The sequence below is a fragment of the Drosophila sechellia genome, chromosome 2R (assembly GCF_004382195.2).
Source record: "Drosophila sechellia strain sech25 chromosome 2R, ASM438219v1, whole genome shotgun sequence".
In the NCBI taxonomy this organism is placed as follows: Eukaryota; Metazoa; Arthropoda; class Insecta; order Diptera; family Drosophilidae; genus Drosophila; species Drosophila sechellia.
In genome coordinates this window covers 12,630,177-12,651,474 of record NC_045950.1, presented here as the reverse complement: position 1 = coordinate 12,651,474, position 21,298 = coordinate 12,630,177, and the positions used below count along the sequence as shown (strand labels likewise).

Genomic DNA, 21,298 nt, shown 5'->3' with positions numbered 1-21,298 from the left:
CCACTTAAGAAATGTACGTTATCTATTTATTGGAACTTTTAAATCAGTGGCTGCTCGTCTGTCCCCCTGGGAAGCTATCTGCGCTGTCGCCGGGCGATGTTGTGGCTGCTGGAGCTGGTGGTGCAATCGTAGGCGGTGTCCTTCATCAGCGAGGGACTCCTGCTGGCCGCCGCCGCCATCTCACTGACATCGACCGATCCGTAGGCACTGTCTTTAACTTGAGAAGCATATGGGAGATTAGCGTAGCTCGAGTGCCGGGCATCGCGAAGCTCTGAAAGTGCGGCAAGGATGACTATTAGTGACAATCAGTCGGCGGTCTTGTCATCGCCGAAAGAAGGAGCTCTTGCTGGGTGTTAGGCCCGTGGATGTTTGGAGGTGCTGGTTCAGCTGCTGCAGGCTGTGGCTCTGGCCGTGGTTAAAAGCGCCCAAAGCGGGATAAGCGGCGGTGGCTATGGAGGATTTGAGGATGCTGCGACTGGAGCCGCGGGTGCCCACTCCAATCGAGTTCTTGGCGGTGGGATTGGTGTTCACATCGAAGGTGGTTAGCAGGGGATTGTTGCTCTGGGTGCGCTGGTTCAGCCGTGGATCAGCCTCACCTAGACGATTCAGTTCGGTCTCCATGGACGTGTACATGGTCAGGTTGCTGGCCAGCAGATCCTGCCGCGAGCTTAGTGTCATCAGGCTGTCCGCGTTGTTCAGCGTGGACGCTGTGGTGCTGTAGTTGGAGGCGGGACTGGCCGACTTGGAATACGCCATGGCCACCTGACCCATCTCGCTGGGTCCCTGCTGCAGTGCACCAGTGCGCGGATCAAAGTGCTTCTGGGTGGCGTCCTTCAGGGTGCTGTTAATCTCCTTGGCGCTCTCCGCCGGACTTGTGGGCTTGCGCAGCGAGGATATGTGCCCGGGCAGCGGCTCCCGCGAAACCGACGAGGATGGGGATGCCGAATTGGTCTCCTCGTTCTCCTCCTGCAACGAATGTTTATGCTACAATGCTTAGTATCAGAGGTTGGGAACTTGTTCCTCTTAATAAGAATGAAGGTATTTCTGTCTAGTTCCTTCAGCTCCCCAATAAGAAACCCATTTATAATGCCAACTCTCACCTCGTCCTCCTCCGTGATAATGGACGACTCTATCCAGTCTTTGATGCGGTTCTTCTTCTGCTGCCGGTCCACATTGGTCTCGATACCGCAGTCGGCCAAGGTGTAGAGCAGCTTGTTCTTCTCATCCGGGCTGCTGTGGAAGGAGTACATGGAGGGGCACAGCTCGTCCGTCTCGTACTCGGCCATCTCCTTCTGGGCGGTCTTGGCCAGCCAGCGGTCGTCTAGGAACTTGGTAACGTCGGCTAGGCTCTTGGGTCGATTGGAGATCCTGGCAAAGAAGCGCTTGAACATCCGCTGCGCATTCGAGGTGAGCAGCTTGAAGAGTCGTGGAGTTCGCCGCAGCGGCATCATCATAAGTCCGCCCTGCCAGGCCAGATAGCGCACATAGCGCGGATCATCGGAGGCAGCCTTCTGCCAGGGCAAACAGCCAGTTAGACACACAAAAATCACAATGCCAAACTGCCAAACATCGTGGCTGGGATCGGCTCTGGAAATGGGTGAATATATTGGTCTCATATCGAAGGAAAGGATTGTAGTAGTTACTTGTAACTGCCCTCGGGCTTGATTTCTAATACTTCTGGCGGACTGTAGGGCAGCCACTCGTTGCGTCGCTCTACAGTGGAGCCTGTGGGAAAGGACTCGCCGAAATCGCAGAGCTTGATGCGCTGGAAGTCCGAGCGATAGATGAGCACATTGTCTAGCTTTATGTCCCGATGCACTATGTCTCTGTGGTGGAATGGGAAATATTACTAAGATGCCTAAAGAGGAGGATAAAGGAGCACTTTTCTTATAATCTACCAAAGTCTAGAAAAAGATCCTTTTCTTGTTAGAGATTGCTCCACTTGAGATACATTGAAACTCACTTTGAATGCATGTAGTCAATGGCCGAGGCCAACTGTTTCGCCACCCGCTTGCTGTAAACCTCACCCACACCCGAATCGGTCACGTTGGATGTGAGATCCCCTGCAATTTACATATATATATTTAGATATAAGATATTGCTAGTTTTTTAACATAGGATACCCACCTAGTGGAGCATACTCCTGGGTGAAAACGTAGAAGCCCGCTGTCTCGAAGGCCACGTCGTAGGTGGTCACAATGTGTCGATGGACTCCCAAGTGGAGTCCGTAGTGGAATTCGCGGTAGAAGTCACGCAGTGTTACATATGGCTTGGGCACAGCTTTTAGGACCATCTCCGTCTGAGATCCCCGATGCTCCACCAGTAGAATCTTCCCGAACCATCCTTCGCCAACGATCTGTATGATATCAAACTCGTCCACAAGCTGGATCTATATATAGATGGCATATTAAAACAGCTGCGATTGCGAGGGAACTATGCATAGATGTATTCAATGTGGATAAAGAAACTTCATGGAATCATAATATCTTTATAATGAAATAAAGATTATTAGTGGGCTCATATATTGCTAAAGAAAATAGGTTATGTAGAAGTTACTATATATAGTTAGTTTAGACCTTATGTTCTGGAACTCAAAGTATATATTCTTGGCTTGCAACACTTGCTGTTTTCAAATAGTTTTAGTATGCAACACGTGTTCATAAATAGCATTCCATTATTAACGAACTAATTTACTCACTTATACATTTAGCCTCCTATGCGGAAAAATCAAAGAGAGCTTCTTGCGAAGTGCAATGCCTCGTTAAAGACCCACCTCAACTATATCTGAACAATTAAGTGTGCAAATGCACTGGGCGACATGTGTCTATACTACATAGATACTATACAGAATGCGTTACCTAGACCTATTAAACATTACTGTATTCGCGATCGAGACGCTGCCCATTGCTGTTTGTATTTAATGATCAGAAATCTAATCGTTAACATGGCATTTTCCCAGTTGTATTGTAGACGATTTCCCGGGGAAGAGACAATTGGCAGATTGCCCATCATACCGACTGGGCCAAGACGAAGTCTTAATACCGTTCTCTATCTGCATATTTGTTTATGGCGGCGCGGTAAAACATAAAAAAAATAATGGGTCACAAGTCGCGCGGAAATGAATGAGTATTAAAATTCCATTTCGGATTGAATCATATCCGATCACTCACCTTCTCCAACTCGAACTCTCGTATCTTGTGAATGTTTCCACGTGGTTTCTTAGACATTTTGGCTGCTGTTTACATAGGCGATTTTTGGCTTCGAAAATTTGGTTGCAACTCAGTTTTTATTTACTGTACTGGTTCATAGCACTTGATTCACTTTCAATTCTGCGCAGCTTTGTCCATGAGCGGGCCAATAAAACAATTGAAACAGTTTATGTACGCGAATGTATCTACCAGATTGTATCTACATATTTACACTTCGTACACAAGGCGGGCGTTGTAAATATTTATAGCGACAGCAGCAGAAAGAGCAACAGAAACACCAAAGGAAAACATTTCTATATCTGTGCGATTCCTTTATTTTATACACGCTAGTATCTGCATTAATGGATCTATCTTTTGTTGCTGTTCCTGCACGCGGCTAAAGTAAATTAAGAGATTAATTGATCGGCTGAATTGGGATTTGTATATTCGCTTCCTGGTAAACGGACATATGTAGATATATGTAGATGGACTGTGCCTGGTGGAAATTCACCAAACAAATAATCCGAGGAGCGTGTGCGCGTATAAATATTTTGACACGTACACACACGGGGCGGAATTTGAGGGAAAAAGATTTCAGAACCAGGCCGTAGAATTCTTCTCGGCACTCTCCCGGCTTCGCTGATTCTATTCTGTTTTGATGTTTGTTTTCTCTCTTCGCTTTATGCATAATATCAACAGCTAAATTAAAAATAATGCCCGCTTGCCTCTTATATAAAAACCTTTGCGATAGTGTCGGAATTCTTTTTTCCGCCAGCGTAGATTCGCGCAGAATTGGTCCAGCGAAACGACGCACTCTAGCGAAAATCCTTAAGTGCCCTGGCTTTCTACATACATATGTAATTTTGTATGTATTTATACGGCTGCACTTTTAGACGAAGTCTGCGGATTGGTCGTTCACGCATCCGTACTACGCGACCGCTCGTTGCCAACTGCTCTCGGTTGGGATTTAAAAAAAGATATTCTGAGCAATGCACGCGAGCGTTTTCGAAAAGTTTTCGAAATATGTTTGCGAGTCAGATGTGGGAATATTGGGAAAGAGTGTGAACCAGAGCAGGGGATTGCACAAGATGAAAGCCAAAATAGAGTAGGGCCAACAGAAGCGGTGCTAACAGTGCTTAACCCTCTAGTTGCCAAGAAGATATACATTTCGCTTGAAATGAGAAAATGGAAATGGAATCTTATTAATTGTTAAAACACTTTTCCATACAATGTTCCATTTCTACGTATGTGACTTATATAACATATATTAAATGCGCTATTTAATACAAAGAAGAATGTTGTCTTTTTCAAATAAAAAAAAATAATATAAAATGTAAATTTATATAATAAATAAGCTCACAAACAATTTTGTCCAACAATTCAAAGAAAACAGCGGGTTAACATGGCCCTGCAGAAAAGCCTCTCAAGTTAACAGCAGCATCCCCAGTTAACAGCGCACACGTACAGCGAATGCTCTCGCACACAGAGACAGCCTGCACCAGTACACGCACATCGCGTATACGCCACGTTGTCGCTGTATATATAAGGCAACTCTAATTGGTCACTTCCGTTCCGGTTCCGTCGACGTTTCCTTGGCGCATGCGACTTCTGGCTTTCAGAATTGGGATTTCAGCTCTAGAGGTTCAACTTCACCGCTGCGCTTGACACACACACAAAACTTTTCCGCACATAAGTGGCGGTGCTGTGTGTGTGTGTGTTGGCGAGTGTTGGGGTGTGTGTGTGTGATAAGAGATGCAGCCGACGTAACAGTAACCACTTGTCGCGGGCTATAAAAGCAGCCGCTGGCCAGCAGCCATTTGCAAACGCTCGCATGTCACCGAAGGCGCAACAGCTCCGATTTTGAAATTCCCAACACGGCCCTCAAGTTGAAAGTTTTCCAAAAAAATTTAAACACATCCGCCCATGTGAATGTGAAGTGAAATTCGGGTTTGGCATTCGGCATTGGTTGTGTGGAGCTTTTTTCTAAGTTTTCTGGATATTTTTCAAACGTCTCAAGGATTATTTAACAATGGATTGGAGCAACTACATGATTTGAGCTTGGTATTTATTAGGTAAGTAAGCATATAAACCAGTTTTTGGGTATGTATTAAAATAACTACGATGGGAATTATAAAATCTAATGAGGTGAATAACTGAATAATTTAAAGCGAGCAACAAATAAACAACATAATATCTTTAAGAACCTAGTTTTCAAGTGCAGCTGGCACAGAACAAAAATGAAATATTCAGTAGCTGTAAAATGCAAAATATGGTCAAACACAGAGTAAATTTAAATTGTGAATGATTACAGATGGAAATACTGATAACTTCAAAATGTGTTGTACGTTTGATAAGAAAGCAATAAAGAAGGAATGTAAACTTCATTTAAACACATTGAAGTAAAGAACCAAATTCTTAATATTAGTTAATAATAGTTATTACTGTAATACTTTGTAATCTGGCCAACTAAGATTGCCATCGAATGTGGAATAAAAAGATGGATTCTAGTCATAAATTAACCCAGCGCAGCTCCGAGCACTTTAAGCACTCAATCTGCATTTCGCTTAATTGATCGCAACTCAGGGCAATTAAAGTCAGCGGGGAGGAATTAAGTAGATCAGATTAATTGTTTGACGTGTTTGTGGTTTAATTACACGCAAAGATGCCCGAGAGTTGGGCACATATAGGCGGATATATGTACGTGCTTGTTCTGTGGTGTGGATGGTCAAGTGCTTGCTGCCCAGTGTGTTTGAACATGCCACCTGTCGTATGCGTAATGTGCCAACGAGCTCTTCAAGGGCTGGGTAAGCACATGTCGTTGCCAAACAGGTTTCAAGTGCCCTGGACACACACTCATTGAAGCCCATTGATTGGTGAAGGGTTTTGGATTTTTTGGGGTGGTTTAAATCATTGAATATGGTTCATATTTCTGGCATATCTGCACAACTGACCCATTGAAGTGCTGAGATTTTCACAGTGCGGCGGCGGGATCTCCACATTTTGGGTCAAGGACACGACGGGTTATATAGTCGCAGATGTCACCAACCGGACATATATCCAAATCAAAGACGCCCACGCCACACGATAACGATAACAATAGCATCAGCGACGAGCGCGAAACATGGAGCGGCAAAGTGGATTTTTTATTATCGGTTATTGGATTCGCCGTCGATTTAGCAAACGTCTGGAGATTTCCCTATTTGTGCTACAAAAATGGCGGTGGTAAGTATATCCTTTTAGATCCTACACTATTATACAGAAGAAGATCACTATTAAATGAGCTTATGATAATCTTTAAACCATATCATACCGTTAAGATACTTTCTTTATACTTTATTTAAGATACTTTTAGCCAATGGGGGTGATTTTTCTCCGTGTGAACTGGCCAATTAGGGGCTAAAGACATTTCGTCAATCGCTCTGGCTGAGTGAATATAATTTATATGGCTTTACACATCATTGGGCTCGCCACGGAACCCGGCGCTTTCCTCTTTCCGCTTTCTGAATTTCCCTTTCGGCCTTGTTAACACTTTGTCAAAGTGGTGCGAAGTGCTGTCGGTGGGTGGTGCGGGTCGGTTCGAGAAATTGCAGGGCTTTTCCCCGCTAAAAGAGCGGCAAAGGACACACAGTCGAACACTTACTTCGCTTCCTGATCCTCATCGCCAACGCCATCATTCAAAACAATTCCAAAAGTTAAGTGCTTCTGTATGACAACTAAATCTGGCAGTCATAATCGCATTTGGCCTGCTTACCCTCTGTCACTCTTTTTCACCCCATTTTCTTGGCAATATGTCAGCCTGCTTATGTGGAGTTCTCTAGGCTTTTGTTGCTGGAGCACTTTCCACCATCGCATTGTGGGAAATTCATGTGCGAAACATGTCTCCAGCTCCACCTCCCCATTTTCCCACTGATTGCGGCACTTTCCCGCTGATGCGTCGTGAATGGATGTGGCACACAAAGCCTTCGATATAGTTATTACTATTTTATGAGTTTTTTTTTTCCTCCTCCTCACCCCCGGTCGCTGCTGCTGCTTCTGCTTTAAAATCATAATAATAAATTGTTATATTTATACGCTTCATTGCGTTCAATCAGTGGTTCCAGCTCCATCTCCAGCTTAAGTTCCATTTTATGTCCGTTGCCAGGGGCAGCAACTCGCTCAGGTTGCGAATATTACCACAGCTTAGTCGGTATTATTTATTCTGTTTCCCATTTTCCCGCTGCCTGCAACTCGGAAGTGGAAGCTTTGGTGGCAGCAACAGGCTGTGCCATCCACATTGTCCTGGATTAGGGCTAAAACCCAAGGAGCTGCCTCTCTTTTTTTTCAAACTAAGATCGCGCATACGCAGCGCTTACTTGATTGTACTTGGTTTAACTGTGCATTTGATTATAATATACACTTCTGTCTTAAATTTGTTTAAACATAAATGTTTCTATTTCAAACTATTTGGAATGGTGGGAAGGAGCACGTTGCACCTCAGTTCTTAAACAAATACATTTAAAAAGTTATTCACAAGCATTTAAGTAGGCATAACTTGCAATAATTCAATAGAATATCAATTTGCTAGTCAAGCAATAACCAACACTTGGCCGTTTAAAATTGGACAAGTTTTGACCGAATTACGGGATGGGAATCGAATTAGAGGCACATATTTGCACAGTGTCCCCGACGAGCTGCTGGAAAATGGGGGAAATGCACTTGAAGCAACGGAAATTATGGCTTCAACAACAGAGACCAGCGTCATGGATGCCCCGACTTCAGTTTAGACGGTTTTGTTTTAAATTTCCGACATAATTGACACGACAGAAGGAAGCAGCGTAGCTGGCAGACCCTTTGTAGATATACTTTGCACCGAACGCCCTTGCATACAGTGGGGTGTAATGTGGGTTTTGGCCCTAGACGACTTTGTCGTCGGCCACTTTGCCTGTTAATAGACATAATCAAATCATAGAACATCATCCCCTGCCACTCGACAAAGTATCGATGGCACTCTACCAATTGTCTGGCCCAAAAGGGGGGGTGTAACTTTGGCTCGGCTTTTCCGGAGGTAACGGAGATGACGGCGATGACTGCAGGAGACACCCGAGTCGGGCCTTCCCCGCATTTTCCGCCTTTCACCCACCAGTTTGCTGTTGCTGCTGTTAATGTTTTTAAAATGTCCTTAGAGTGGCACTTGTAAAACAATTTGATTTTGTGTGCCATCGAACATACATAAAGGTCGGGTGTGTCTATGTAGAAAATGTGTGTGCAATTATGTTTGTCGACGGGGGCAGCGCGAACAATGCAGAGATTGTGACACGGGTCAGTCTCAATATGTGGCGGTTATGCAATCATTATCATACAAAACATATTGATTGTATCTATAGCTGGAAAATAAGTTGGTAAATAGTAAGAAAAGTAATGCGAAGGTGAAAACATAATATCTAAGATTGTGATTTACTAGTTCATTAAAATATAATACAATTCTTATGAATCCTTGTGTCCTTCGACTAGATTTAACTTTAAAATATCTAAAATTTTAGGCGCTTTTCTTGTGCCCTACGGCATTATGTTGGTGGTCGGTGGCATTCCTCTGTTCTATATGGAATTGGCCCTGGGTCAGCACAATCGTAAGGGAGCCATAACTTGCTGGGGTCGCTTGGTGCCCCTCTTCAAAGGTAATTACTAACTACTAACCAATTAATCACAAGAACTTCATGGATAAGCACTCTAACTTACAGGAATTGGATATGCCGTGGTGCTGATAGCCTTCTATGTGGACTTCTACTACAATGTGATTATTGCCTGGTCGTTGCGTTTCTTTTTTGCATCCTTCACCAACTCGCTGCCTTGGACGTCGTGTAATAATATTTGGAATACACCAAACTGTAGACCGGTAACTAGATACATAACCATTTAATACGAATGAATTCACAAAAATTCTAACATATCAGTTTGAGAGCCAAAATGCATCTCGTGTTCCGCTTATTGGTAACTATAGTGACTTGTATGTCATGGGAAATCAAAGCCTGCTCTACAATGAGACTTATATGAATGGTTCGAGCTTGGATACGTCAGCAGTTGGCCATGTGGAGGGTTTTCAGTCCGCAGCATCAGAATATTTTAAGTAAGATATCTTAAGCTTTCAATCTTGTAGTTACATTTATTTTCACTTATAGCCGCTACATTTTGGAGCTGAACCGCAGCGAGGGAATCCATGACTTGGGCGCCATTAAATGGGACATGGCGCTGTGCCTTCTGATTGTCTACTTAATCTGTTACTTCTCCCTGTGGAAGGGCATCAGCACTTCGGGCAAGGTTGTGTGGTTTACTGCCCTCTTTCCCTACGCAGTGCTTCTGATTCTTCTAATCAGAGGCCTCACACTGCCCGGATCTTTTCTGGGCATTCAGTATTATCTTACGCCCAACTTTAGTGCCATCTATAAGGCTGAGGTGTGGGTAGATGCCGCCACTCAGGTGTTTTTCTCATTGGGTCCCGGATTTGGAGTGCTGCTGGCCTATGCATCCTACAATAAATACCATAATAATGTATACAAGTAGGTTGCAAGTCTAATCCTTTCTTATACTTATTCCTCACTTAAATTATTACTTAACTTTATTACAGGGATGCTTTGTTAACCAGTTTCATTAACTCGGCTACCAGCTTTATAGCCGGCTTTGTGATATTCTCCGTGCTGGGTTACATGGCTCACACTCTGGGTGTAAGAATTGAAGATGTTGCCACCGAAGGACCTGGTCTGGTTTTCGTGGTCTATCCAGCTGCCATTGCCACCATGCCGGCCAGCACTTTCTGGGCTCTAATATTCTTCATGATGCTGCTCACTTTGGGCTTGGATAGTTCGGTAGATAAAACATAAACAATATATAAAAGACTTAAACTTAATTGTAAAACTCTTACAGTTTGGTGGTTCAGAGGCTATAATCACAGCTTTGAGCGACGAGTTTCCCAAGATCAAAAGAAACCGAGAGCTGTTTGTAGCTGGACTGTTTTCCCTGTACTTCGTGGTCGGTTTGGCCAGTTGCACCCAGGGTGGCTTCTATTTCTTCCACCTGCTGGATCGATATGCTGCCGGCTACTCGATTTTAGTGGCCGTGTTCTTCGAGGCAATCGCCGTGTCCTGGATATACGGAACCAATCGATTTAGCGAGGATATACGGGACATGATTGGTTTTCCACCGGGAAGATACTGGCAGGTGTGCTGGCGCTTTGTGGCACCCATTTTCCTGCTCTTCATCACGGTATACGGGTTGATTGGCTACGAACCACTGACCTATGCGGACTACGTGTATCCCAGTTGGGCCAATGCGCTGGGTTGGTGCATAGCTGGCTCCTCGGTTGTGATGATTCCTGCCGTGGCGATATTTAAACTACTTTCCACGCCGGGAAGTCTGCGTCAGCGTTTCACCATTTTGACCACACCGTGGCGGGATCAGCAATCGATGGCAATGGTGCTGAACGGGGTCACCACCGAGGTCACCGTGGTGCGATTAACCGACACGGAGACCGCCAAAGAACCCGTCGATGTCTGAGTTCGACCAGTGGCCCGTTTTCAAATTTACTACGTTTAGATTTGGAAATTTACCAACAACCGATGTTCACGTATGTAGATTGTGGCATTGCAGGAGAATTTGTGTTTTTGGTTCGACATTTGGAGCAGGTCCGCAGCAGGATCGGCAAATTTCGCAAACAACGTAATTAGGTTTCGGCACCAAAAAAAAAAAAAAGGAGAAAACCCACAAGCAAACGCAGCTTCAAACCATAAGTTCTAAGTTAAGATTAGCTTGTAGTTCGTATGGTTAATGCCAGTTATAGCATACTCATATATACGATGCTGTGTAGATAATATCAAGTCCGAAAGTGCGAAACAATCGTCAGTTAATCCACAGAGAACTCCTTGAAAGAATGTTTGCATATGCCAATGGAATTAACGACACGATCGAGGCTCAAATTGTTGGGCACAAAATCTGTACATACACAAGTCGATGATGTAAAAGCTTTAAACACGTTATAGGATATCTCATGGAACTGAAGCAAAAGCTGCCAGAGTTGAACTACAAAATCCGCTCAAACAGCCATGAGGGGATTTTGTCATATGCAAAGGTTTGTTCTAGACTAGTTAACCCCGTCCAAAAAAACTACGATTGTTTGCTCAAAGCAGCCATTTTGAGCAAACAACTGAGAGTTATCGAAACACATTCCCTTTTAAAAACTCATTTCTGTACATAGATGTATGATATTTTAGCATTGTTTCTTTCACGCTGAAGCGGAACTAACAGCCATGAGTTCTGTTTCAATTTGTTGAAATAAATTATTATACTTTGAGTTACTAAAAAGTGAAGTTTTGTTGTGGGTGGAAAAAACTCGAAAGAAAGAAGTACAAATTGTTGTTCTTGATTAGATATTCAGATTTTATTCCAATTCGAATGCTTTGGGTTTCTTGTACAATAATTTCAATTAGCAAACGCATAAAAGTAAATAGGGAACCATAACTGAACCAACTCAAATGGTTTTCATATCGTTGAACTTTTGTCAAGTAGCGCAGTTCCGGATAAATATTGAACTTTATTACAGAATCGCAGTTTTTGAGTAGTATCTTTAGTTCGGGGAACATATGTGTGTGTGGCATATATATGTATATATCTGTATGTATGTCGTGTACTTCATACAGCACTATGTAAGCTTCGCATTAAAAATATATGTATGTATGTATGGTATGTAGGTTAGTTTTGATGAGGGAGCTCTAACTCCCTGGTAATTTATACTCGTATAACATGTTGCGGTGTTTGCAGATTACGTATGTTGGTCGGGTTTGGAGTGTTAGGATTGCGATTTGGGTGCAACTAGGATCGGTTTGTATGCAAATATTATTTCTGCGGCTATGGTATACATATACATATATACTTTGTGGAGCTAGGAGCGGATTCTAACCCAATAGAGCTAAGCATATGTACAGTAAATATTTTTGATTCTGTTTTCAGCTGTGGTAAATGGATTATAGATACTTGCATATTTTTAGAGATATTCTGCTTATGCTGTTTGGGATTTTGCAATTTACTTGATTTTGCAACTTTATATTTGTGTGTAGATATATGATCTTTTGTGCTCGTCGATGATTCGCTAACTAATTCGATAATGTGTAGTTGTATGTTGTATGTTGTGCAATAACGCCTAAAATCAATACGTACAATGCAATATGCTAGCAACAAATGCGATCTTGCCACCGAAAGACACGTTCTGAATTGACAAATGACCTAAGTGAGTGTCTGATGAAATCACTTAACTGGCTCTGAGTAAATGTATAACAGTTATAAAATCTAGTTCATGTTACGTCTGTGCATTGAGATTTGTTCGGTGGATGTTATATATATATTAATTTATAAGGTATTTTTATATATAAGTATATATCTATTATGACATCAGCTATTACTTCAGTAGAAAATAACAGTTAATCCGACCTTAAAGCATTCGTTTTTTCGAAAATTAAATTTTCATTAGAGCGCACACAAAACACGGTTTTCATCTTTTTCGATCAATTTTCGTTAAATCGCCGGAGAAATATATGTCTAGAGGATACAGCACGGGATAAAGCCTTTAAGGCCACTCATTATAATCTTTTCGGCTAATAGCAAAAGCGATTAGTTGCTCTGACATTCAGAATCGGCAGACCTATGTGGTTTTAACAATCCGTAAGTTAGATAGGGGTAAGTAATTTAACTTTAAAGGCTACATTCGGAAACGATCGATTATAAACAATATCAATTTGTTGTCAATTTGTAAGTACCAAGTCTACGTAATAGGAAAAATGCCTAAAGTAATTGCCTTATGTATGCTTAAATTTACTGTAATGCACCAAGAGATTTCACTTTCAGTTTTATCAGCGCTATAAATATACCCATATCAGTATCCAATTACAATTACAATCATTCAGATCAACATACATATGTATATGCGCGTACTCGTTTATAATAACTCCAAGCAGACAATCATGTATGCGATACCTATAGTCCAACATTCATATTCGAATTATTTGCTATGCACTTTACGAATATTCATTATATATCATTTTGAGTGTGAGTCCATGTGAATTCTTGTCCATATTTTGATTTAAGTCTGCTGGATTGAGCTCAAAAATGCTGGATCCACCGATGCCACCTTGGCCGTGAGAAACGCGTGCATGCAGAACAGCAGACTTTGCAGGACTTGGCATTCCAGCTCCTGCAGGATATTAAATTATATATTTCATGAAATTATGATATACTCCTATCTTAGCTTACCTTGGTTTCTATTGCACGGCTATCGTGATCCTGGAAATGCAGCTTCAGCTTCGATTTACCATCATCACTGGAGCCCCTCAGCTGTGAGAATTTATACTGCCAAACTGTGGCGGATTCTGATCCTTCAGTTAGTGAAAATCCAGCTTGCCAGTCCAGCGTGAGTCCGCCACTTTTTCCATGATGCGACACAGCAAAGGTCTTACGCTGAGGAAAATGACAAAAATTAGCATATAAAAAGAGAGTGCAGGTATGACATATGAGTGAAACCTACGCCCAGTTTGATTACACTTGTCACAATGGCCGCATTCCAGCTATTCTCGATCCTCAAAAGCTCCTGACGGGTTTCCACGCTCAAATAGCGCGGTTCATGACCCGAACTTTGCAGCAGGAAACAATGCTGACGACTATCCACAGTCTCGGATTCCTTGACAATGCGGAACATGGTCTGGTAGACCTTGTAGACCACCAAAGCTTTGCTAATGCCAGCCACATTAAGCTAATAATTTAAAAGAAAAACTCTGAAGATAATTGAAACTTATCGCAATTGATTGCAACTCACTGGTGGCGTTTCAAAGAGCATCACTTCAGTGCCTTTGAGCAGTAGAAACCTGGGCTTGTAGCTCTGCCACGATATATTGTTGTTGATGACACCTTCATTCACCCAGCCCATGTACTCAATGCGCTCGCCCACAGCAAAGTTTCTATTATATAGCTTCATCTATGAGATACACAAATTATTAAATTATAAATATATGTGCACTTAACTCTCATACTTGTAAATGCGTTAGGCCCACAACATTGTCCGTTATCAACTTTAGCCACTGACTAAGTATGGCCAGTTCGTCGCAGTGTATGACACCTGTGGAAATTCCATTAAGACCGCGAACTTCAAAGGCATTTTGGCGCAGCTTGTCAGTGCCATAGATGTACCTCGTCACATATGCCATCATTAGAGGTACTGCAAGGATTAAATATATCAATTCATTAGCCATTTCCTTATGGAGATATAAGATACATATCTCTTATCTTAAGACATAATCAATGAACAATTTGTTAACCTATTTATAAATAAGGCTCACCGGCAACCACGTCGGTCCAGCGCTTCTCGGGCTCCGAGCAGATTGACATGGGGCGACTACAACTGCGACTGATGGTTCCACTATTGACGGATGACTTGTAGCCCTCGTCAGCCTTCAGCTCGGCACATGTGACATCGTTGTCAGAGTCGGGCGTGTCCTTGGTCACTGGGATGTTGGAGGAGGGTTATTCAATCCTTATTTACCGTGCTATGCCAGCCCACTACTACTCACGTTGCTTCTGAAGGAAAGGCGTGGCTGCGCGATAATGCTTAACAGTGAGCACAACAATATCGCCAGCGTTTCTCAATATATTGACGGCATCATCGTGAGGACATGCCGTGATGTACTCCCCGTTGACCTTGATGATGGCATCGCCCACAAATAGCTGGCCCGTTATGTCCGCAGCCTGATCCTTATAGATACGCGATATCAAAATGGGTAATTTGTGCTCGGCGCCGCCTTTTATGCTCAGTCCTAGGCCGCCTTGTTTTTGGCGCGTAATTTGAACCATGCGTTCCTGAAGGATGAATTATTTCATAAATAAGCTATATATTATAGGGTAGAGTATAATATACCTTTGATTCCATGGGTGGTCCATTGGGATGACAACTACTTGGGGTCACCACTTCCAGCTTCTGCAGCGAGAGCAACTCCATGGTAAGATTAAGTCGAAGGGGTTCTGGTCTGCTCTTGCCATCGCTCACGTGCACCATTCCAGTTCGCACCTAAAATATTAATCATTTAATGTTTAACAGACGTATATTTTTAAATATGGAGTATCTTAGCATTACCTTCAGGTTTTGGTCGAGTTTTTCTTCTATAGGCGTGGCCATGGTGTCAGAGAGCTTCATAATTCCTAAAATCATTTAGAGAAGAGGGATCTTGAATGTGATTTATGATCTTAAATGGGAAACGAGTGATAGGATTAACAAATGAATTATGAACCAAAATAAATTAAAAATCCAGGGACTCTAGAGATTATTTTGCTATAATCATAACAAAATGTATCTTCAAGATATCTTGACTATACTTGGAACTTTATCAATATTTCTTGAGGCGTTAAATTAAATGCGTTGATTGATTTCTAGGAATGAATAATTCAGAGAAAAGGGTCTGAAAAGGTTGAAGTGTTGCCTGATTTGTGGCAATAACGGGATGTCTACCCTTGTTACCAAATCGGATGGCCGCCAATCAAGTTGGCCCAGTAATCAGGCGATTTCTGAGAACTTGCCGCTATTTTTTTGTTTTAAACATAATCGTGGCCATGGCAATGGACTGCAAAACAACTGCAATCAAATCGGGAAAGCCGGCTCCGTGGCCTTTATCGATTGCCATTTTATTTTTCCACTGAGCAGACAGCAGTAAGGCGAAAGCAACGCAATTGCAATCATCGCATATCGAATTACGTTTGCACACTGGCCCATCGATGAGCCGATAGTTCAAGGTGAACTGTGGCAATTGCCTTAATTAAATTACACATGCAATTAGAAACAATTAAGCGTAATCAGGCTGCCGCAAAATGTAATAGAAGGCATCTAGATGGAAACGATACATGGTTATACCTTGGCCAAGTGCGTTTCCACTGAACTGATGGCTCGGCATATGTTTTCCATTAAAGTGGAAAATAAATATGCTACCGGAAAACTAGATATGAGTGAAAACACATTGAAGTGTGCCCCATCTGCACACGTTGTTTGTGGTTTTGCCTGGTGCTGAGTGCCGAAGTGTGGCCGCAACTGCTCCTCCGGAATGGGAGGGTGGCATATGTATTTTGGATAACCACTTGTGCTCCATAAATAGGTGTTTTGCCTGGGGGGGTTGAGAGTTCTTGGTGGGGGGAGGGGGAGGGGTTCGATTTGAGCGCCAAATATGTGCATATGGTGCCATCTGAGATTGAGAAATTCCGAATTCGAGGGGAAACACTTTCACTTTTCTCGCTTTCTGTGTTTTGATTCATGGTCAAAGTAAATTCAATTGTTTTGATTGTTAATTAAAAAAATATTTATACTTTGCAAAAGACTGTTCGCTATAAATAATATAATATAATAATATAATATAATTGTGCACGGAATATAATCTGAGTAAAATGTTGAGGCATGATCTTATCTATCATCAACAATGAGTTTTTGAAATTATATTAAAAGTAAATATAAAAGAACTGATTTACTTTATTGAAGCAACATAAAATAATTATAATTATACATTCAAAAATCAATAAAAATAGATCTATCAAACCAGAATGTTCTATATGGGGTGCATAGTTTCTCAGAGTGCAAAAAGTGTCGCATATTTGGCCCACGAATCCCTGAATCCTTGGCATTCCGCGTGTCGTAGCAATTAGCTGCTGGTCAGGCCACCGACCTGGCGGAACACGCATACGCTCCGTTGTCCCGGGTTACCTTTGATTATGGCTTTATTGTTACGTGTGCACGCTGCGCTGCCCTTTTGGGTGCGTGCTTCAGAGCCGTAAAACCGTAAAGCTAGGCCCAGAGTACTCTGGTTTTTTTTCGGTGGGGGGTGTCGAGAAGTGCAGGTCCTTAGCTTCAAACCAAACAAGCCAACATGTTCGGCGTGGGGCCTTGGACAATCAGCTGTGCCAGAGCCACGAAAAGAGCAGCAGAAGCAGCAGCAGCAGGCGAAACGTTTCGGGCTGTTTTGCCTGAAGTTTCAGCGATTGAACTTTTTTTTTGCAGCTCTGGCTGTGGAGTAAAACAAACACACGCACACCCTCGCATAACCGATACTTTTGTGCCCGAGGCCCAAAAACGTTGATTATTAATTTATGTGTGTTTGCTAAACAACTCTACCGCACCCAGTATATCGGATCGACTTGGGGGATTACCTCCTTGTATTGACAGATGTACTTATGCTCGCCCGCACACATACATATATGTGTATATGCAGTTTATGTGTAGTTGCGACCCGTTTTCGCGTTTTCAATTGGGTCACATTTTCACATATTCGATATCCTGAATAGAGGGGCTTGAACTCGCGATTTGGCCAAGTCGTCACTCACAAAAGTATGCTAACTTTCCGTTCTGTTTGTCACACTTTTGCCCACTTCAGGCCAAATGTACATGTACATGTATATATATATATAAACTGGCTGGCTGTACTCCCAGCGTGGAGCGGCTCCTTCGGCGGTCCAGAGCACAACGTTCCCAGAGCCTCAGCGCGAGTGAACTGAGAGTTCCGTTATAAACACTTCGCCAGCGGACAGTAAACAGCGAAGCGGCACGCAGTCCTCTCTCGCGGCGCTCTCAGCAGCGCAGCTTTGTGCAGCCTGACGGGACATATGTTTTGGGTCGCAGAGTTGCCCCCAGATGTGGAGCTTCAGCCGGTGTCACTTTCTTTCCGAGTTCCACCCCCAAAAGCTATGGTGAACTTTTGTGTTGGAAAGCTATATGTTACTCAGCATTATATTTTCTAGGTGGCGCTCTTTTGTATGGGGGTTGATATCTTGTAGTTCCCACAACCGACGTATACTTGATGTGTGGCGTATGCGCTATGTAGAATTTTGTAAAATTGTAAAATTACCTGTAACACCTTGCGGTACTTAATATAATTATTATTATATGATATATTAAAGAATTGAAAGTTTTAAGGTACAAATGAGTCAAGTTGAAAGTTATAAATGGCTTAAAACAGAAAAGAGTGTCATTCCTCCTCTACATTTTGTATTTTCAAAATTGAGTAGGAACAAATTGAGAATAACATTTCATTTCAAGATTCCAAAGTGGATTCAAAATCAAAAGTCTATTTAATGAAAACTAACGCAAATAATTAGTTTGGCGTCAAAGCAATAATTTAGCCAAAAACGATCTCATAAATCTAGCAAATGGATGCCGAAATTGAATAATTTCCAGGAATCCCGCACTCGGCACAAAAATCTGTTGCTCACCTGCAAATAATATTAAGTCCCATTCCTGTGAAAGTAGGACGGAGTACTCGTTAAATGTTAATTACAACGCTGAATCAGCGGCGTTAGCTCATTAAAAGTTTTGCGCGCCTATTTTTGTTGTGATTGTTAACCAAAATACATGGGGTCAGGGTAACGATTGAGTATTTGTTTTTCAGCCCCACCCTTCGCCGGGCTCAATGATAAGCCCACGAATAAGTGGCGTTCAAACACAATGGTCGGAGGTAAAGTTAATTAATGTATTAGCCAAGTTAAAGCATAATGTTTGATGCTTTGGAGTAAGCAACTCTAGCTAGTTCTTAAAGAGATATCCGGGATGTCCTTAATTTGCCATCGCGTTCGTGTTAAATTATTAATGAGTTAAATGCTAATAAACAGTCTAATAGTTAAATACAATTTTTTGAATACATAATTTAGATTTTATAAGATTTATAATAATTTTTTTCTTTTCACAGATCCGGCTCATAGGACCAAAGATTACATTAGGGCCAGATCGAAATGCAGCATCTAACAATTCTGTTCCTAATTAGGATTTGTATAAAAACAATTAAAGCAAAGTTTTAAGTAAAGGCGTTTTTACAAATGGCGAGTTCATCCCTGTGCCTTCAGCTTATTTCCGACTTCATACAGAGAAGTTGATTGTGGAACTGGGTTCCAAGGCGAAAGGCGGGGCAGGTGCATCGGATCATTCGCAGTTGCCCAGGTAGTGTCTAAGCCGCGACCCCCAAACCAACGATTGTCACTGCCACTCAGCACAATCAGTTGGGATTTAAAACATTGGCGGCGATGGCAACTGCAATAAGAAGGGCAGCCGGGACAACAAGGAAAACTGAAGCCACAACAACGTCGTTGGCATTATTGACAAAAGTTTTCTGTTTGTTTTCGGCGCTTTTGCTCAGTCTCCATCTTGCTCGCTCTGCGGTTGCGGGAAAAGGGCAGCAAGCACATTTTTGTTAGCTGATTGAAATTAGTTGATGCATAAAAAAGTTTGTTTGCTAACAATTTCGTTCGAAAATATTTCGGTTCTAAAGTAAAATTATGACTGCTTTGCATATTTTTCGGTTACCAATGTAAAACTTTAGACCCCGGCCCCAACTTATTGGCATTGGCGAATGTTGGGAATTTATGGCCTGTGCAAATGTTGGTCTACCATTCACAATTTTGCCAAGAGTTTGCCCTTTTCGTTCTGCGAATATCCGCCTGGATTCCTGTAATTGCATTAGCTGTTTGCTTGTTGATTTTGGTCGTAGCGATTACGTTCCTAGGCGTCTTACGGAATTTCCCTGCTATTTTTTTTTTTTTTAAACTCAAGCGAAATCAACAAGCAACATCGTATAATTGAATAATTATGTTATTGTGTGGCTGAATGAACTTGCGAGATTTCCGTCTGACAGCTGCCACCACTGGCCAGATTCAGCTTGGTATCTGCAAGATACTACTCGTACACGATACAGATACAAGATGAGCGCGTCTGTCAGCGCCTTAAGGCTACACATACACACAATCTACCGAAGCGGCAGCAACACAAAAATTTAATTAAGCCTGATTCTGGTCTTAGCACCTCCGGAACATTAGCAATTGAGTTAGGCGGAGGCAAAGTCTCAAGGTATGTGCACGTAGAAAAAATCATAGTGAGTAGTGAATATTTAAGTTACTATTGAGTGTTAGTTAGTTAGTGCCAGTTATCTTAGTCTTAAGATAGATTATTAGATAGTTTCGCAATAATTGAATACTTTTGTTAGTGAAGATTGTTCTTGGTTTCGCCAAGTGTATGCATAAATGAGATGTATGTATGTATGTTCCGATTGATTGGATGGTTGTCGCCTACAGGATAACCAATTTTAATGCAGTTTCACACTCCGCGCAGCGATAAGATGAGCTGAGCTGAGCAAGCAAACAAATCGCACAGCCTGCTGGCGCTAAGGATAAGCAGGCCGAGGATCTGCGGAGGGCGTGGCTGGGCGTGGCAGGGGCACAGTGCCACTGGATGCAGACCACGCATGCAACACGCCAGCGACAACTTCCGTTCTTTCTCCGGTTTCTGCAAAAATGCATTTTTTGTTGTTATTTTTTTGCCGCTGCCAACCGAGATTCACGGCACGGAAAATGCTTTCAATTTAGCAACGAGCACGATTCGGTCGAATGCATGGCAATCAAAATGCGGTTAGTTGCGTGTGGCAGCAGCATCATCGCGGGTTGGGGAAAGGCAAGGGGTAAAGCCGGGCGAAAATACGACAGTGGGCGGCTTGAGCCGCAACAACCGCGGTAACAATGCTGACAACACAATGACAACAACAGCAGCAATGCGAAAAAAATGACAATTGTCAACAATTTTAATTTTCATATGCACGCAAACGCAACAAGGACCTCTACAACAGCAGCAACAACAAGCATTAAAATGCAACGTCCCACACCGGAAATGAACTCACACACACACACGCACAAATAGAGTTGTGCCTCGATGTTTGTGCAGCATGTTTGCATTTGTATTGCTAATAAAGAGTGGACAGCCAATGCCACGCCCACCGAACAGTGGCGGTCGGAATATTGTTAAGACTCGCTTATGAAAGAAATTAGATGTTGTTTGCACATATTGAGCATTTGCACACCGCTGCGGTTTGCTAATAAAACATGAATTTTAAATCATTTGATTTCAAAATATTTTTAAAAATATTTATATTCACTCGGAATAAACAGGGCTTCTTTGTTTCAAACTGTAAATAAATATTTTTAAAACCCAATATAGCTAGAAGAACGATTGTATACAATATTTTATACATTTGATAGCAAACTATTTTACTACAATGATATTTCCATCACTTTAAGTGCTCGTACTGCAC

The 21,298-nt window shown here is 42.4% G+C and overlaps 3 protein-coding genes across 9 annotated transcripts; 1 reads left to right on the top strand and 2 right to left on the bottom strand.

Annotated features, from left to right (window-relative positions):
• Positions 1 to 4: 4 nt before the first annotated feature.
• Positions 5 to 4,143, bottom strand: LOC6609461 (serine/threonine-protein kinase SBK1). 5 transcript variants are annotated; one of them, XM_002034110.2, is made up of 7 exons: positions 3,171 to 4,143; positions 2,128 to 2,389; positions 1,964 to 2,063; positions 1,644 to 1,826; positions 1,101 to 1,587; positions 597 to 966; positions 5 to 271 (listed from the first exon to the last, which is right to left on the bottom strand). In XM_002034110.2, exons 1-7 carry the CDS (start codon positions 3,225 to 3,227, stop codon positions 75 to 77), a joined length of 1,656 nt encoding a protein of 551 aa, XP_002034146.1. In that variant the 5' UTR covers positions 3,228 to 4,143; the 3' UTR covers positions 5 to 74. The 5 variants fall into 5 exon arrangements, with proteins under 5 accessions (XP_002034146.1, XP_032570149.1, XP_032570147.1 ...); XM_032714258.1 differs by having other exon boundaries at positions 5 to 217; XM_032714256.1 differs by having other exon boundaries at positions 178 to 966; positions 3,171 to 3,421; positions 3,929 to 4,142.
• An 857-nt stretch (positions 4,144 to 5,000) lies between these two features.
• Positions 5,001 to 11,508, top strand: LOC6609460 (sodium-dependent dopamine transporter). Of its 2 annotated transcripts, none has more exons than XM_002034109.2 (8): positions 5,001 to 5,260; positions 6,166 to 6,410; positions 8,708 to 8,842; positions 8,906 to 9,060; positions 9,119 to 9,291; positions 9,344 to 9,721; positions 9,790 to 10,027; positions 10,086 to 11,508. In XM_002034109.2, the coding sequence occupies exons 2-8, from the start codon at positions 6,224 to 6,226 to the stop codon at positions 10,713 to 10,715; spliced, it is 1,896 nt and encodes a 631-aa protein (XP_002034145.1). In that variant the 5' UTR covers positions 5,001 to 5,260; positions 6,166 to 6,223; the 3' UTR covers positions 10,716 to 11,508. The 2 variants fall into 2 exon arrangements, with proteins under 2 accessions (XP_002034145.1, XP_032571500.1); XM_032715609.1 differs by having other exon boundaries at positions 6,149 to 6,410.
• A 65-nt stretch (positions 11,509 to 11,573) lies between these two features.
• LOC6609459 (gamma-1-syntrophin) lies at positions 11,574 to 17,724 on the bottom strand. Of its 2 annotated transcripts, XM_032715610.1 has the most exons (10): positions 17,382 to 17,724; positions 15,331 to 15,395; positions 15,115 to 15,264; positions 14,771 to 15,056; positions 14,540 to 14,704; positions 14,234 to 14,418; positions 14,020 to 14,178; positions 13,732 to 13,956; positions 13,461 to 13,664; positions 11,574 to 13,401 (listed from the first exon to the last, which is right to left on the bottom strand). In XM_032715610.1, exons 2-10 carry the CDS (start codon positions 15,388 to 15,390, stop codon positions 13,291 to 13,293), a joined length of 1,545 nt encoding a protein of 514 aa, XP_032571501.1. In that variant the 5' UTR covers positions 15,391 to 15,395; positions 17,382 to 17,724; the 3' UTR covers positions 11,574 to 13,290. The 2 variants fall into 2 exon arrangements, with proteins under 2 accessions (XP_032571501.1, XP_002034144.2); XM_002034108.2 differs by lacking the exon at positions 17,382 to 17,724 and having other exon boundaries at positions 13,291 to 13,401; positions 15,331 to 15,405.
• Between the last annotated feature and the right edge of the window lie 3,574 nt (positions 17,725 to 21,298).